Below are 17,956 nucleotides of genomic sequence, written 5' to 3' on the forward strand. Positions count from 1 at the left end.
TAGTTGGTTATCTATTCGAGTCAGATAATTTTTTTTCTGGATTATTCGAATACCCCTAAACAGATATAGATACTCCTAACGAACACGGATGCGAATTGAATTCAGATTTTCGGGTACCCGTTTCCATCCTCAGTTTAACTATTTTTATCATCCGAGAATGCAAAATTGACTTAGAATGCATACCAAACATAACCTAAAATTAGCTCTTCTAAAAGTAGATGGAAAAACTAATTTCGTTTGCCTTAAAAAAAAAACCAGTTTTATTTGTCTGACGTGGAAGAAGGTTTTTTTTTACCCTTTTTCTAGATATTATATATACTCTACAGTATAGGCTTATTATCCGATAGCAAAAGCGAAAAAAACAGAGGCTGGCTGTGTGAGAGAGAGTGAGAGAGTAACATGGACTTCATCTTGGTGGTAGGTCTCCTGTTGGTGCTGTGGAGTTTGCGAGCATGGATCTCCGGCACGAGGCACAACAGGCTCCCACCAGGCCCCGTCGGTCTTCCCATCGTTGGGAGCCTCTTCAAAATCGGTAACAAACCCAACGAATCTCTCGCCGGACTCGCTAAGACCTATGGCCCACTCATGACTCTGAAGCTCGGTTGCTTGACGAACATTGTTGTTTCCTCTGCCACCATGGCCAAAGAGGTCCTCCAAACCCACGACCAGGCCTTCGCCGGTCGAATCATCAGGGATGCCACTCGGGTGCTGAACTTCCACCAGAAGTCCATTATATGGCTCCCTCCCTCGTCTCGGTGGCGAAGCCTTCGCAAGCTCTGCAAAGATCAGATCTTCACCGCACAGAAACTCGACGCCAGCGAATCCCTACGGCGCCAGAAGGTGCGGGAGCTCCTCGCTCATGTTAGCGAAAGTGCCCAGGTTGGTCGAGCCGTTGACATTGGTCAAGCCACATTCACCACCACCCTTAACCTGCTATCGAACACTATCTTCTCCGTCGACCTGGTCGGTCCAGATTCCGAGATCGGGCAAGAGTTCAAAGCGATGGTGTGGGGAATGATGGAAGAGATAGGAAGGACAAATCTTTCGGATTTTTTCCCTATACTGATACCATTAGACCCACAGGGTGTAAGGCGCCGTATGACGATTTATTCAAGAAGACTCCACAAGCTGTTGGACGAAATGATCGACCAACGATTGTACTCCAGAGCTTCACTTCCTTCCCCTCCAACGAGGAATAATGATCTACTAGATGTCCTGCTCGATCACTTCCAAGACAGCACTTCGGAGTTCGGCCGTCCTGATATCAGAGCGTTGCTTGCGGTCAGTACCTATTTATCAAATTCGCACTTATTTGGAGTTCGGTTCTTCTGCACGTACCACCTGTCCTATTTTTACCATTTTACGAGGGGAGGAGGGGTTTTTATGAAAACAAAATTAAAATGTCATTGGCTATGAGATTTACGGGTTCATGCAGATGATCCATTTCCTCTTTTCTGATTAGGAGCAATTACTATCACTACCCTACACTTAGCCCATCTTTACTAAAACTACCCTCCCTTAAACTTCTTTTCTGAAACTACCTGCTTCTAAATTTTTACATTTCCTTCTAACCTCATGTTTTTAAATACCCAGATTACCCTTCTTTTTCACCCATAACCTGCTAATCTATTTAACCTACCATTCTTCCTTCTATTTTTTTTACTATTTTTATCATTAAAATGGTAAAAAAGCAAAACACCCACCCGCTTCTTCTCTCTCCCATATTTTACTCCATTCGTTTTTTTTTTTCATCAATTTTTCTATTTAATTATTTTTTTATTCAACATTTTATCCTCATCGTTCTTCTTCGAACAGATCAACCTGATCCTCACCATGATCTAGTTCTTATTCTTCGTCTCCGATATAAGTGTGTTCCTTTCTCTGAAACTGATTCATCTTTCATGGATTCTCAACTGAAATTGTCAAGAAAGCAGAGAGAATCCGATGATTGATCTTGTGTCATTCTATCTTATGGCTGTGAGATTGAGGAGAGATGAAGATGGTCGTATAGAGATCAATTGTAATGGAGACTGAAGATGGAGGGTTTCCTTCTGTTCTACGAATATGAAGATGGAGAAGAAGCGTGATGACTCGAGAATCACACTGTAGGTTAATAAAAAATAAAAAACACGAAAAGGTAAATTGAATAAAAAGAGAAAGAGAGAGAAGAAGTGGGGTGCTTTGAAGAGAGTCGATCTGTTCCATGGTTTTGGTGCATGGTATCGGAATGGGTATCAGTAACCTACAAAATCGATACGATACCAATACGGTATCGGCCTGGATTGATTGTATCAAACAAAATTACCTCTGAATCTCCTTAAAAATGAGTTCTCTGACCATTTTACCCCTTGTCCCGTGGTATCGATATGGTATCGGCACAGGATCGGTGACTAGCAAAACTGGTACGACCATGATCTATTCGAAGAACGATGAGGATGAAATGTTGAATAAAAAATTAATTAAATAGAAAAATTGAACAAAAAACAAAAAAAAAATAGGAGAGAGAAGAAGCGCCGAAGCGGGTGGGTGGTTTAATTTTTTACTATTTTAATGATAAAAATAGTAAAAAATAGAAGAAGAATATTGGTAGGTAAAATAGATTGGCAAGTTACCCGGTGAAAAGGAAGGGCAGTATGGGTATTTAAAAATATGAAGGTAGAAGGAGATGTAAAAGTTTAAAAACAGGGTAGTTTCAGAAAAGAAATTTAAGATAGGGTAGTTTTAACAAATATAGGCTAAATATAGGATAGTGATGGTAATTATCCCTTCTGATTATATATGTATGTTTGCATGTGTATGTACAATATCAGGAGATATTTGTAGCAGGGACAGACACGACCTCAACGACATTAGAGTGGGCGATGGCGGAACTACTCCATAATCCAGACTCGATGGCGAAAGTTCAGTCGGAGCTCCAAAAAAACGTTGGTGGGGTAAAACAAGTGGAGGAGACTGATGTCGCTCGGCTCCCTTACTTACAAGGGGTGGTGAAGGAGACCTTGAGGCTGCACCCACCAATTTCGGTTGTGCCCCGCAAAGCTGAAACTGAAGTGGAGATCTGTGGGTTCACTATACCCAAGGATGCCCAAGTGCTGGTGAACCTATGGGCTATTTTTCGAGATCCCAGTATATGGACGAACCCGGTTTCGTTCGTTCCTGAGAGGTTCTTGGGTTCCTCGAGGATTGATTTCATAGGCCGAGACTTCGAGCTCATACCGTTCGGGGCTGGGAGAAGGATCTGTCCGGGGATGCCACTCGCGTTGCGGATGGTGCACCTGATGTTGGCTTCACTTCTGCAATCCTTTGATTGGAAGATTGAAGATGGGATGAGCCCCAAGGACATGGACATGACGGATAAGTTTGGTGTTACCTTGCAAAAAGCTCTGCCACTTAGAGCGATACCAATTGAGGCGAGACGATCTTGAAGGAAATATTCAGACCACAACCCCGGTTTGATGCATGCTATGTTAAGACAATAAGGATCCACCCCTTCTAGGAAAGATCTTTTTTTATCTTTTTTGTTCAATTTTGTGATTGATGTATGCCGCTAGCTTATCAAAAGCTGACGGTATATCCTACGTATCCTCTTCCATTATATATTATATGTATTGAAAATAAAAATGATATTGTAGTGTATGGTATCATGAAAGTTTCATGAATTCCCAATAATTTACTATTTTTGGAATCAAAGGTCCAAAGTCCAATGCAAATTCATGTTTTACTCTTTACTTAGAATGTAAATAGATAGTCAAAAATTCTTGTCCAATTTATGTTTGTGAATCCATAGTTACAAAATCGGTATCTAAAACAAAGAAAAGATGAATTCCAATCACATCACCGATCAATTCTTACCATCTCGACCTGTGCAATAAAAAATACCATCCATGTTGATGTCCTTGGGTATGCTCTCATTGGCCCATGTGCTGGTGCAAGGCTACATGACTATCGATCTCTTACCTCTAATTTATAAATACAATTTTATATAATAAAATACTCTTATTAGTTCATGGCATATTACATATAATTAAACAAGAAATTAAATTAAAAAAAAAAAGATTTTGACATTTATATAAAAAAAATAAGAACCTTCAACATTAACCCTAGTGGGTAGTGGCTTCATCCTTCAACATGAACTCTTGTCAATTTTTTCGTCTTGTTGAGATCTCTGCTCAATTTAGACCATTAAGAATGTAAATGGATACGCAAAAATCCATATATGATTCATATTCGTAAAATCAATTTTTGGAAACTATCTAACTTATGTTTGGAAGCTAAACGGATGTGAATACGGATAGTATTATATCCGATTCGTATTTGATCCATTTAGATCTCTACGTTTTACTATATTTCATATGTCATTTTCTATAAGACATTTACGGAGATTTTGTTCCAGATGGGTTCACGCTAGTAGAAACCTATTACAGTAGTAGTTCAATTGATATTAATTCACATAAAAAAATTTGCATAGTAATAATCTTGAAATAACATGCTTAAGTGCCTAAACATTGAGCAGTAAAAAATAAATGGACCAAGTTTCCCTCCACCACTCGGTTCATGGAAAGCCATCATCCTAGGGTTCTTAAACCCCTCCTAGGTTTTACTATGTTCCCCAAAATACACTCCTATATCACCTACGCACATCTAAACCCACCTCGGTGAATGAAATTCTCATTCACTGCGGCTAAAAACTTGGTCTAAATAAATAAATACATAAAAGCAATGCTAGGGCCTAATAGGACCCCGAAATTAGTTATCTAGAACCCCAAGCTAGGTAGAGAATCTACTAGGAGATGAACCATAGCTAGACCCGCTTCGGAAGCTAAGCCTTCTAAGCATGCACGCCAAAGCTTCGGATTTTGGGTAAGAGAGTTGCAATTCCAGAATCTCTTCCATACTTCATTTGGAATAGTCCTAGCCTCACTATTAGAAGAAGTTATAGCTACTCTTTGCTTTCTGTTGATTTGATTACACAGGAAATGGTAGCCCGATACACTGATTCGAACTATCTATAAGATAAGATTAAAAAAAAAGAAGAAAAGGGGTAGCGTACCCAATTCACATAGTTCTAGCCTCATTGTTAGAAGAAGAAGTTGTAGCTGCTCTTTGCTTGCAGTCGATTTGATTACACAGGAACTGATAGCCTGATACATCGATTCAGGCTATTTATAAGATTAAAAAAAAAGACGTACCCAGTGCACAAGGCTCCATTGCGGGGTTTGGGGAGGGTCATAATGACCGCAGGCTTACCCCCGCTAATACGTCCAGAAGTTAAATAGACACGAATGCAGGTAGTGCCGTTTTGTATTCGAACCATTTACATTTTGTTTTAAGAGGAGAAGAAGAAAACTCAAGATATAACGTGATTCGGTGATCCAAAGAGGATGCCTACGTCCACAGCGCAAACTCCCCACTCAACTATATTCTTGGGGAGGGTTTATTCTCTTTAAATAACAATGAATACTACAGAGGATTACAATCACAGTGAGAATCCCGATCAGATTTGGACTCTACCAAGTTTCCTAATATGCTAGGATTTTGGTGTCCTAGTTGATCCACTTTCCTTACGTGATTGGGTTTCCTTAATTCGTTAACACTCCCCCTCCAAGTTAGAGCGAAGACATCGTATGAGGTCAACTTGGACATCATATCTTGAAACACGTACTTGCTTGGGCAAAGCTTTAGTAAAAGCATCAGCGAGTTGATCATTACTTCGTATGTAGGGAGTCTCAATACTTTTGGCTTGGACCTTTTCTCGAATGTAATGGCAATCAACCTCTATGTGCTTGGTTCTTTCATGAAACACAGGGTTGGAAGCAATGTGAAATATAGCCTGATTATCTCAAAATAATTGCATAGGTAAACTTGTTCCAAAACCCAATTCTTGTAACAAAAGACGAAGCCAGACTAATTCACTAGTAGCAGAAGCCATGGCCCTATATTCAGCTTCAGCACTAGATCATGCAACAACACTTTGTTTTTTGCTCTTCCAGGTAACCAGATTCCTACCTACGAACGTACAGAATCCAGTAGTTGATTTTCTATCTGTTGGGCTTCCAGCCCAGTCAGCATCAGTGTACCCAACAATCTTAGTATGTCCATTTTTCTTCATCCAAATTCCTCGACCTGAACAGGATTTTAGGTATCTCAATATACGATCCACGAGATTCATATGACCCTCAGTTGGAGCATGCATGAATTGACTGACATAACTCACAGCATAGATAATGTCAGGCCTTGTAATAGTCAGATATATTAACCGTCCCACCAATCTTTGTAATTGACCAATGTCTTGGAGAGGACCATCATTTTCAATGAACTTGCTACAGTAATCCATATGAGTGTCAGCTGGTGAAGCACCCAACTTCCCTGTTTCCTTTAATAGGTCCAACACATATTTTCTTTGAGAAACAAAGAGCCCCTTACTAGAGTGAGCTATTTCGATTCCAAGAAAGTACTGTAATTTTCCCAAGTCCTTAATATCAAACCTTTTGTTCAAGTGTTGTTTAAGAGCTTCAATTTCATGTGGACAATTTCCAGAGATAACAATATCATCAACGTAAACAAGAACAACCACAATGTCACTACCACTTTGTTTAACGAACAATGAATGAGCGGAGTCACATTTCTTGAATCCAAAAAAGGTAAGAGCCGAACTTAACTTGCCATACCATGCCCATGGAGATTACTTAAGGCCATAGATGGCTTTGTTAAGTTTGCACGCTATACCCGCCTTATGCTCCATATCATGACCTGGAGTGATGTCCATATAGACTTCTTCCTCAAGGCCGCCTTGTAAAAAGGCATTCTTGACATCCATTTGAAATAACGGCCAGCCACAATTAACTGCAATTGACATTAATACTCTGACAGTATTCATTTGTACCACTGGTGCAAATGTTTCCTTATAATCCTCTCCGTAGGTTTGAGTGTACCCCTTGGCGACATGCCTAGCTTTATGACGATCAATCGACCCATCATTCTTATATTTGATTTTGTACACCCATCGACAACCAACAGATTTCTTTCCATTAAGCAAGGGTACAATATACCAAGTGTGATTTTTATGAAGAGCGTCAAGTTCCTCATCCATGGCTTTTACCTATGTAGGAGATTGTTTTGCTTCAAGAAAATTCATGGATTCTTTGTGCTCATCAATAGAGGACAAAAAACCTTGAAACCTATGTGAGACATTTCCATAACATAGGTATGTTTGTATGGGATACCTGGCCGAGTGATATGTAGTGAAATCCTTGAGCCTAGTTGAGGGTTGTGATACTCGTGTTGACCTACGAACAGGTATAGGCTCAGGTGCGGGCGCAGGGGCAATAGTAAGCTCCCCATCATGCTAACCGGGATCATTAACACCAGGTCTCTCATCTTTAGGTTGTAAATTGTGTCTCCCCCCCTGAGTTGGAGCAGAGGGACAACTAGGCAGACCAATCGGTAGAGGAACAAATTCTTCTTCCATATCAAAATCACTATAATCAAGGTCCTTTATGATCTCCCTCTGAATTTGGTTCGTACCAGAAAAAAAACACGTGAGTTTCATAAAAAATAACATCACGAGAAATAAAAACTTTCCGTGTCGTAGGACCAAAGCACTTGTAGCCCTTTTTAATAGAAGAGTATCCAATAAAAACACATTTTTGAGCACGTGGATCAAGCTTTCCTCCAGGAGAATGGACAAAACACGTACTGCCAAAGACTCGAAGATGAGAGAGAGAAATAAGTCGACCAAGGAGAATTTCCATAGGAGACTGATAGTGTAGGACTTTACTAGGAAGTCGATTAATCAAATAGCAACTAGTAAGCACCGCATCAGACCAATAAATTTTGGGAAAATGTCCCTGAAATAATAGAGAGCAAGTCACCTAAAGTAGATGACAGTTTTTTCGTTCGGCAACTCCATTTTGTTGAGGAGTGCCAACACAAGATGTCTGATGCACAATTCCTCGAATCTTAAGAAAAGATTCAAATGGAGAATTTGTATACTCCGTACCATTGTCGGTACGTAAAACTTTGAGACAAGTACCATATTGAGTCTAAATCATATCACAAAATTCTTGAAAAATTGTAAACACCTCATTTTTTGTAGTCATAAAATATAACCAAGTAGTACGGGACTTGTTATCAATAAAGTAACAAAGTATCTAAAACCATTTCTGGAAATAATAGGAGTTGGTCCCCACACATCAGAGTGAATCAAGTCAAATAAATCTCTTGACACATGTGAACTAGATGAAAAAGGTATTCTATGGTGTTTGGAATAACTACAAGTTTCACAAAGTTTAGAATCAAGAGAGTAATTAGGGTTCAAACATTGCAACACATTATCAGATGGATGCCCCATGCGCCAATGCCATAAGTGACATGTGGTGTCTTTATTGTTGCTTGCAACCAATGCTTCTCCAGGAAAATCAAGAATATAAAGTCCGTGCTTGAATCTTCCTTCACCAATCATCTTCTCCGTGATGTCCTGAAATACCACCTTTTGTTTTGAAAAAACAGCAGTACAATTCAGGTCTTTAGTGAGTTTGCTGACAGATAATAAATTTGAAGAGAGATCTGGCACAAATAAAACCTCACAAAGAGAAGAAAATAAAGTAATAGTCCCACGGCCCTGAACTGGTATTTGACTCCCATTAGCAGCCGTAATAGGTTAGTGAGAATTATCATCAAGAGCTTGAAAATTAGACAAACCATGGGATGTGGAGACCATATGATCAGTGGCACCCGAGTCAATAATAAAATAATTTGAAGAACAAGTAGTGAGGGCAAAGGCATTACTAGAATGAGCTACATTGCCAGATTCAATAGGTAAGGGACCCTTCCTAGTGGCTTGCATAAGCTGTTGAAGTTGTGATGAAATCTTTCCAAGCAACACTTGAAAATCTGAGGTAGTACTCTGAACAGCAACTTTAGCATCAGTCACATTATCCTTGTTGGGTCGCAGATGTGGGTTTAATACCCAACAACGGTCTTTAGTGTGACCGTCCTTATCACAATGTTCACAATGGTATTTGGTACTTTGATTTTTCCACTTTCCTTTTCCTGTGGAAGAACGACCGCCAGTACCAGTTCGGCTCCCAGTACTACCCTGTTGACTAACATTAGCCTGAACAATATTGGCCGAGCTTTCAATAGGTTCCCCATCAATTTTTGAGTCTGGATTCATAACTCGTCGACGGGTTTCTTCCCGTTGAATGATAGCACAAATACTAGCAAAAGATGGAAGGGTTGGACTCATAAGAATTTGCCGTTTAAGGTCCTCAAATTCAGGTTGGATACTTGCCAAAAGTTGAAAGATACGGTCTTGCTCTTCACGCTGGGTACAGACATCGACAGTTTACGCAAGAGGACGATACTGCCGTAGAGAGTCTAATTCTGTCGATCCGAAGTTTGTTGAATGGATGGCAAATGATAACTTGGTTATGTCTTGGATTTTTAATTCCATGGATCCCTCCATCTGTGAGATATTTGCTTACTCTGAGACCGCACAAGCCCTTTGGGATTCTGTGAAAAGTATGTATGGCCATGAGGATAATGCCTCTCGTATATTTGAGTTACAACAGGATATTGTTCATACTTCTCAAGCACCCAGTCAATCCTTTACTGTTCACCTGGGTAATCTAAAGAAAAAATGGGACGAAGAGTCAGGGGCTTTAATAGTCCCATTAATATGGCCTTGCTTAGATCGGCCTCCAAGAGCAACAAGTACTGCCCTAGACCAGGGCAAATAGTACTACCCTTCATTAGAGGTTGATTGTCCTCCATCAGATTTTCCTTCATCAGAGGAAGTAGCAGCAGTGTCAACCATTATAAAAAGGAATGCACAAAGTAGAAAAACTTCAGAAGGATGACTTATCTGGAAACAAATCAGCCACCACCCAATGTCGCAAGGAAGCAACCAAAAAATAAGGTAGCAGCGCAAGCAACAGCGTGGGCAGCAACTCTTGGCAACGCAAGGATCAACGACATATCGCGAGGAGCAACAGATCAGTAGCGCTAGAACTTGGGTGCACCAGATCTTTAAACAGAGCAACAATAGGAGAGCAACGTCCATGGCACCAGATCTTCCAACGAGTAAATTACCTCACCTGCTCTGATACCATGTTTTAACTATAACCATTACCGAAGGAATCACAGAGACAAGAACAAGAGGAAGAGGAGAAGAAGAAAACTCAAGATATAACGTGGTTCGGTCATCCAAAGAGGATGCCTGCATCCACAGTGCAAACTCCCCACTCAACTATATTCTTGGGGAGGGTTTATTCTCTTTAAATAACAATGAATACAAGGGAGGATTACAATCATAGTGAGATTCACGATCAGATTTGGACTCTACCAAGTTTCCTAATATGCTAGGATTTTGGTGTCCTAGTTGATCCACTTTCCTTACGTGATCAGGTTTCCTTAATTTGTTAACACATTTCTACCTTTTACTATATTTCATATGTCAGAATGTCACTTTTTGTAGATGTTTATGGAGATTTTGTGCTAGATGGATTCACGCTAGTCGAATGGTAGAACCCTATTACAGTAGTATCTGAGTTGATATTAATTCTCATAAACAATAAAAAATTGCATAGCCATAATCTTGATAACATGCTTATCTGTCTAAGCATTGAGCACTAAAAACTAAGGGGCAAGAGATCATTGTTGGTTGCGTGGCCTCTGCACCAGTTTGGAAGTCAATGAGAATGAACACAAGGGCATCAACATGGACGGTATTTTTTTTTATTTCATAGTGTAGGGTGGTAAATTCATGCACTCCCAATGGCGCAAGGGCCACACGATCAGGCAACATTCTTTTTCCCATAAATAAAAGCAATGCTAGTATATAAGTGGACTCTGGAATCAGTTATCCAAAACCCCAATCTAGGTAAATTCACATGGCATCTTTATTTCATTGTCTATTTTTTTTAGAGAAACGTTCGTGAAGGTTAACCCAAACATTGTGAGCCGAGGAAGCATAGAAGACACTGTGAACAATATCGGTGTTAAGAACATTAGTGAGCCAAGAAAGGATCATGCTGTTGCAACGAGTCCATTGGAGAAACTTAGGGGAGGCGGCATCTGGTTTGGGAATGGATCCATTGATGAATCCCAGCTTGTGTTTGGCCTCAAGAGCCATGCGCATGGTGCGGCTCTAGGTAAGATAGTTGTTGCCTTTGAGGGGCTAAGTAACCAAGATGGCGCCAGGGTTGTTAGAGTGATGGAGAAAAAATGGTGAGGAACCATCAAGCGCAGCAACAGGAAGAGGATTCACGGCCTACAGGCTAGTGGCAGCTTGGGCAGCAGTGGCCTAAGCAGCAGCAGCTTGGGCAGCAGCTTGAGCAATAGCTTCCATGATGAGGGAAAAATAAAGAGAAAAATAAAAGTAAAAGGAAGCTAATGGTTTGGAGGATCAAAAATAGGCTAATACCATGTTAAGAGTGTAATCAAGATATGTGGAAATGCGTATCTATTCAATTGATGCGAGGTTACATTTATACAACTAATTAAGAAAGATAAGAATGGTAAGACAATCATAATTACAGGGAAAGAATAAAATCAATCTTTAAAGGGAAAGAATGAAAGAATAAAATCAATTTGTACAGGTGTAATATCACATGTGATAAATGTGATTCTTGTGATTTGTATAGGCAGTTCAATAAGATCAGAAGAACATCATAAGCAAGTCAAGGAATGATGACATAGCACCAAAAGAAGAGATTGAAGATGTTGATGTTGTAATAGAGGCTTAAACAGACCCAACAATGTTATCCACATCAACTATACAAGAGAGGAGAATAGCAAAGGTTACAAAGAATCTAACATGGACAAAGGACTATCATATGGCTTACTAAAAATTAAAGAATTAATTAGGAAATGATTAATTAGGGGTTTGACAGCTGGGAAAACAACTTGATTGTAGAAATAACCACTTCACTTGTGTGGTTTGGGTTAGTTAGTAGACCCTATAAATAACTACAGAATGTACGATACAATTCATGAAAAAGCTCCAAATGGTGGAATTTTTTTTGAAAATTACTGATTCATCCTAAGTTTAAGATCTTTCTTTGGCGTGTTATAAATGCAAGCATACCAACAAGAGGAATTTTATCAAAGTGGATGGCAATCAACCCCATTTGTACTGTGTGTGAAGATCATGAGGAGTCTAATTGGTGAGTTGGGAACGGACAATTCTGACAGGCGAGTATGGGTACACACACTCTCTGGTGTCTTCTCGGTAAGGTTTGCCTGGGATTACATTCGAGTAAAGTCGCCTTCACCTTCCTGGTATTGGGTGGTATGGCAATAAGAGTTAATCCCCCGCACTTCGGTTTTTGGCTGGCAGATGGTGCATGGAGCGCTGCCTACGGATGATAAGGTATATCTGTCATTACAGTTTACCATCTTGGCACTTACCTGGGATTACATTTGAGTAAAGTCGCCTTCACCTTCCTGGTATTGGGTGGTATGGCAATAAGAGTTAATCCCCCGTACTTCGGTTTTTGGCTGGCGGATGGTGCATGGAGCACTGCCTATGGATGATAAGGTATATCTGTCATTACAGTTTACCATCTTGGCACTTACCATCTTGGCTCTTACCATCATTACATGCAATCCCATGCAATCCTATCTTACCATTAGCTAGCTTTCTATAATTATATGCAATCTCTCTCAATCCCAATATTCTTTCAATCACATCTCTCTCTATATGGTAAAGGTGATTGAGTTTCCAATCTTGTGGATTCCTCTCACCTCTCCTATATATATGTACACACTTGTAATCCTCAAAGGTTAAGGCAATAATATCCAATCTTCAATCCAATATGGTATCATGAGCAATTAAGCTCCAAAGAGCAATTTCGATCCTCCCTCCCTCCCCAATGATTTTCCTTTGGCCATGACTTCCCTCCCTCATCTCCATCTCGCAAGCCCTCCCTTAGTCAAGTTCTCACTTATAAGTTAACTCCCAAAAACTATGTCTATTGGAAGACTCAAATAGTTCCTTACCTTAAAGGCCAACGATTCTATGGCCATGTTGATGGCTCTAATCCATGTCCTTCTGATACAACCAAAGTTGATGCCTGGCACGAAAAGGATGCCTCTATCATGAGCATTATTATCTCCTCCCTCTCTAAAGATGCAATGCCTCTCGCCGTTGGGCGTGACACAAGTAAAGAAATATGGGATGCCCTTCATGCAGCCTTCAGTTCTGCCTCTACCACACGTATCCTCTCCCTTAATGTGGCCCTCCAGAATCTAGTACAGAAACCCGAGGAGACCATCACTCAGTTTCTCCATCGGGCCAAGGCCCTCTCTGATGAGCTCAGTGCTGCAGGAAAACCCCTCCCCACGGAGGATTTGAACATACATATTTTTTGTGCTCTTCATTCTGAGTTTGAATCTGTGGTGTCTGCTGCGATGGATCGCAGGGAACCAATCTCCTACACTGAACTTCATGGGCTGCTTCTCAGCAGTGAGTACCTCATTGCATCTCGCCAGGCCGTGTCTGATCCGACTGCCAATGCTGCTGCCAACATTGCTCAACCATCTCGCGGCCCTCCCTCTCACCCTTATGGCCGTGGCTCTTCCACTGGTCATGGTCGTGGTCGTGGTAGGGGAGGCCGTGGTGCTCCTACTGGCCCTAGTGGATTTGGGTGTTCTAATGCATATGCCCATAGTCCTTGTACAATCTATGGACGGACCAATCATCAAGCCTCGATGTGCTATTATCGCAATAAACCACCTGGTCAACTCGCTCCACCTGCTTTCCCCCATACCCATCAGTCCTATACCCAACCTTCAGCCCATCTAACTGCCAATCAACCACCATTGCTGCCCACTCCACCCATGCAATACCCTCACCAACCGAATCAGCCTCAACCGCACCACCCTCCTTACCACCAACCCCCACCACCACCTACCCCAACCGGCCTTCACCATTGGCTTCCCGATACTGGTGCTACACATCATGCGACCGCAGATCTGCAATCTCTGTCCTCTTATGCTCCGTACAGTGGTAAGAATAGTCTTATGGTTGGTGATGGTAATTATGTCCCTATCTCACATGTGGGGTCCTCTTCTCTCCCTTCCTCGTCTCGTTCTTTAGTTTTTTCTAATAATTTGCATGTTCCATCTCTCACTACTTCTTTGCTTTCTATCAATAAATTTTCTTCTGACAATAACGTATTTTTTGAATTTCATGCCTCTTATTTTCATGTGAAGGATTCGACGTCCAATCAAATTCTGCTTATGGGACCTAGTCACAATGGTCTCTACTACTTGTCGTCGATCCAACCATCTTCTCCATCAATCCATCTTGCACATCTTGCTTCTTATGATCGTTGGCATCAATGGCTTGGCCATCCCAATGATCGTTCTCTTCAACTCATGCTTCATGACATCAAGCTTCCTTCATCGCCTCACTTATGCTCCGCTTGCTAGATTGGCAAATCTTGCCGTTTGAGTCTTCGTGAAACCAATAATCGTAGCAGTTTTCCTCTTGATTTGATATTTAGTGACCTTTGGGGACCATCCCCTACCATTTCTTCTCTTGGACATCGCTATTTTATTATTTTTGTGGATGATTTTACTAAGTTTATTTGGTTTTATCCTTTAAAAGTTAAATCTGATGCGTTTACCACTTTCAAGCAATTTCAAGCCCTTGTTGAGCGGTAATTTTCTAGAAAAATAAAAAATGTCCAAACTGATTGGGGAGGGGAGTACCGCTCTCTCACCTCCTATTTTGCCTCTCTTGGCATCCATCATCGTATATCCTACCCTCATACTCATGAACAACAGGGCATTGTCGAAAGGCGCAACCACCATATTGTTGAAACTGGGCTCACTCTCTTGGCCCAAGGTTTGGTCCCACAAGCTTATTGGGATTATGCCTTTGAAACGGCAGTGTACCTCATCAATAGGATGCCTTCTCCTACCATTGGCAATGTTTCCTCCTTTCAATTAGTCTCAAATCATACACCTAATTACAATTTTCTTAAGGTTTTTGGGTGTCTTTGCTTCCCATTTCTTTGACCCTACAACAGTCATAAAATGGATCCAAGGTCTGCTCCTTGTGTCTTCCTAGGGTATAGTTACCATCACCATGGTTACCATTGTATACATATTGAGTTAGGGTGAATTTACATCGCTCGCCATGTTAGGTTTGATGAATCACGCTTTCCTTTTCGGGAAGCAGCTAGCACACCATCCCCCTCCCCATCTTCACCCTCATCTTGGGTTTCCCTTCCCCTCACCATTTTTCCAGACCCACCCCCTCCCACTCCCCTGCCACCACCCATCACACCATTACCACCTCCTACCCCTCCCCCACCATCCAATATGGCCTCCCCATCTCCCTCACCTAGCCCGTCCCCACCACCAACTTCAACCCCTCCAATCACCCCCCACGCCGTACACGCCTTCTAAGTGAAATTTATAGTGACCCCTCCACTGCCTTACACACCCTTATTCCTCCAAACCTAGCTTCACCACCTCCCCTTAATGAACCCACTTGTTATACTCAGGTTGCTAAGGAGCATGAGTGGAGATTGGCCATATCTGAAGAGTTTGCGGCCCTATTACGAAATGGCACTTGGTCTTTAATCCCACCTCCTACTAATGTCAATGTGGTTGGTTGTAAATGGGTGTACAGGATCAAGCGGAAGGCGGATGACACGATTGAGCGGTATAAGGCCCGACTAGTTACTAAGGGGTTTCACCAGCAGCACGGCCTCGATTATGATGAAACCTTTAGCCCAGTTATAAAGCCCACAACAATTCGGACCGTTCTCACAATGGCTATTTCCAATGGCTGGGCCGTTAGTCGACTAGATGTTCAAAATGCCTTTCTAGATGGCATTCTTAATGAAGAAGTCTATATGACACAGCCCCAGGGTTTTAAAGATTCCAATTGGCCACACCATGTCTGTAGGTTGCACAAGTCTTTATATGGGCTTAAGCAAGCCCCCCGGGCTTAGTTCAACCGTCTTTCTCAGTTTTTAATTGGGATTGGTTTTCGAGCATCCCACACTGATCCATCTCTGTTCATATATAGACAGGGCCACATGGTAACTTATGTTTTGGTTTATGTAGATGACATACTGATTACAGGGAACCACCCTGCCCACATCACTACTCTACTCCAACAGCTTGCTTTGGAGTTCTCCACCAAGGACCTTGGTTGTTTGAATTTCTTTCTGGGTATTGAGGCCACATATCAGCCAGACGAGGTTATTCTATCTCAAACCCGTTACATTACCGATCTCTTACAGCAAGCTGGCATGGCTGACTGCAAACCAGTTCTCACACCGATGGCCACCACCAATAAAGCCTCCTCTACAGGGGGTATCGCACACTCAGATCCGACTCAATACCGGTCTATCGTTGGTGCACTTTAGTATATTACCCTCACCCATCCTGATGTAGCCTTCTCAGTGAACCGGGTGTGCCAGTTCATGCACAACCCAACTGAAGACCATTGGTCCATGGTGAAAAGGATTCTACGCTATCTCAAGCATACTATTAAATATGGCCTTCGCATCACAAAATCCTCTTCTCAGGAACTCCAGGTCCGATTTATTTCCACAAAAGACTAGATTACGGATATTATGACTAAGGGGCTCGGTACGACACGTTTTTCTTTCCTTCGGGACAAGCTGAAGATTAGATCTCTCGAATCTTCATCTTGAGGGGGTGTATCAGTCATAACAGTTTACCATCTTGGCACTTACCATCTTGGCTCTTACCATCATTACATGCAATCCCATGCAATCCTATCTTACCATTAGCTAGCTATCTATAATTATATGCAATCTCTCTCAATCCCAATATTCTTTCAATCACATCTCTCTCTATATGGTAAAGGTGATTGAGTTTCCAATCTTGTGGATTCCTCTCACCTCTCCTATATATATGTACACACTTGTAATCCTCAAAGGTTAAGGCAATAATATCCAATCTTCAATCCAATAAGGTATGCAAAAAGAGGATACCAATAGCCTCTAGATGCGTTCTTTGCATGGTAGCAAATGAAACTTCCGCTCATATCTTTTTAAACTACGCATTCTCCTGCGCTATTTGGAGGGAAGCACTTGATCTCTTTGGGTAGAATTGGGGAGGTTTCCCATCCATTGAACTGCTCTTCTCATGGTGGCGCAGAAAATCAAAGGTGGTCCCACTTCCCAATTCTTGGGGGGTTTTGTTGATAATCATCTGCTAGCAAATATGGTTGGAACGGAATAGGTGCAAATATGATGATTTGAAGAGAACACCATCACAGGTTATGAAGTTGTGCATCAGAGTAGTTACAGAGTGTTCCCATATAACAGAGGTCCCAATGAAGACAGTACTCGACTTGGTGTTAGCTAGAAGACTGCAAATCAAAATCTGCAGGCCACCACAGAAAAGGATATTGGAAGTAATCTGGAAGCAGCCCCCTTTAGAGTGGAAAAAATTAAATATCGATGGCTCATCGATAGGAAACCCCGAGGCTTCAGGAGCGGGTGGCCTCATTAGAGACTGCAGGGGCTCAGTAATTAGAAGCTTTGCGACTTACCAGGGTGTGGGTACCAACTACATGGCAGAGATGGCTGCTTTTTTTGATGGGGTAACTCAGGTACAAAATTTAAATATTACCAAGCTCTGGATTGAGAGTGACTCAAGTGCAATGGTTACGGCCGTTCTTGGTCGCAATATCCCATGGGTTTTCAAGCAAAAATGGTGGGCAGCAACCACCTATCTAGAAGCCATTGAATGGCGACTTACCCACTGCTACTGGGAAGTAAACACCGCTGCAGACGCTTTGGCTAATCACGCAGCAAAGGCTAAGGCCTCTTGTACATGGAATGGGGCACCTGACTTCATTGCACCAAAAGTCTCTTGGGACGCCCTTAACCGCCCATACTACAGATTCACCCATAGGTGAATAGTATCAATTGAGAACCCAGCCTTTGTAAGGAGCATC

General features: G+C 41.6%; 1 protein-coding gene and 1 non-coding gene across 2 annotated transcripts; both read left to right on the top strand.

Moving 5' to 3' along the window:
- The first annotated feature begins 384 nt into the window (after positions 1–384).
- On the top strand, positions 385–3,426 carry LOC122643923 (geraniol 8-hydroxylase-like). Its single transcript, XM_043837502.1, has 2 exons — positions 385–1,281; positions 2,811–3,426. Exons 1-2 carry the CDS (start codon positions 400–402, stop codon positions 3,423–3,425), a joined length of 1,497 nt encoding a protein of 498 aa, XP_043693437.1. The 5' UTR covers positions 385–399; the 3' UTR covers position 3,426.
- Positions 3,427–13,335: 9,909 nt separating this feature from the next.
- Positions 13,336–13,474, top strand: LOC122649234. Its single transcript, XR_006331208.1, has one exon. It is a non-coding gene; the product is annotated as a small nucleolar RNA Z247 (small nucleolar RNA).
- Positions 13,475–17,956: the final 4,482 nt, after the last annotated feature.

Source organism: Telopea speciosissima, chromosome 1 (assembly GCF_018873765.1).
Source record: "Telopea speciosissima isolate NSW1024214 ecotype Mountain lineage chromosome 1, Tspe_v1, whole genome shotgun sequence".
Classification (NCBI taxonomy): domain Eukaryota; kingdom Viridiplantae; phylum Streptophyta; class Magnoliopsida; order Proteales; family Proteaceae; genus Telopea; species Telopea speciosissima.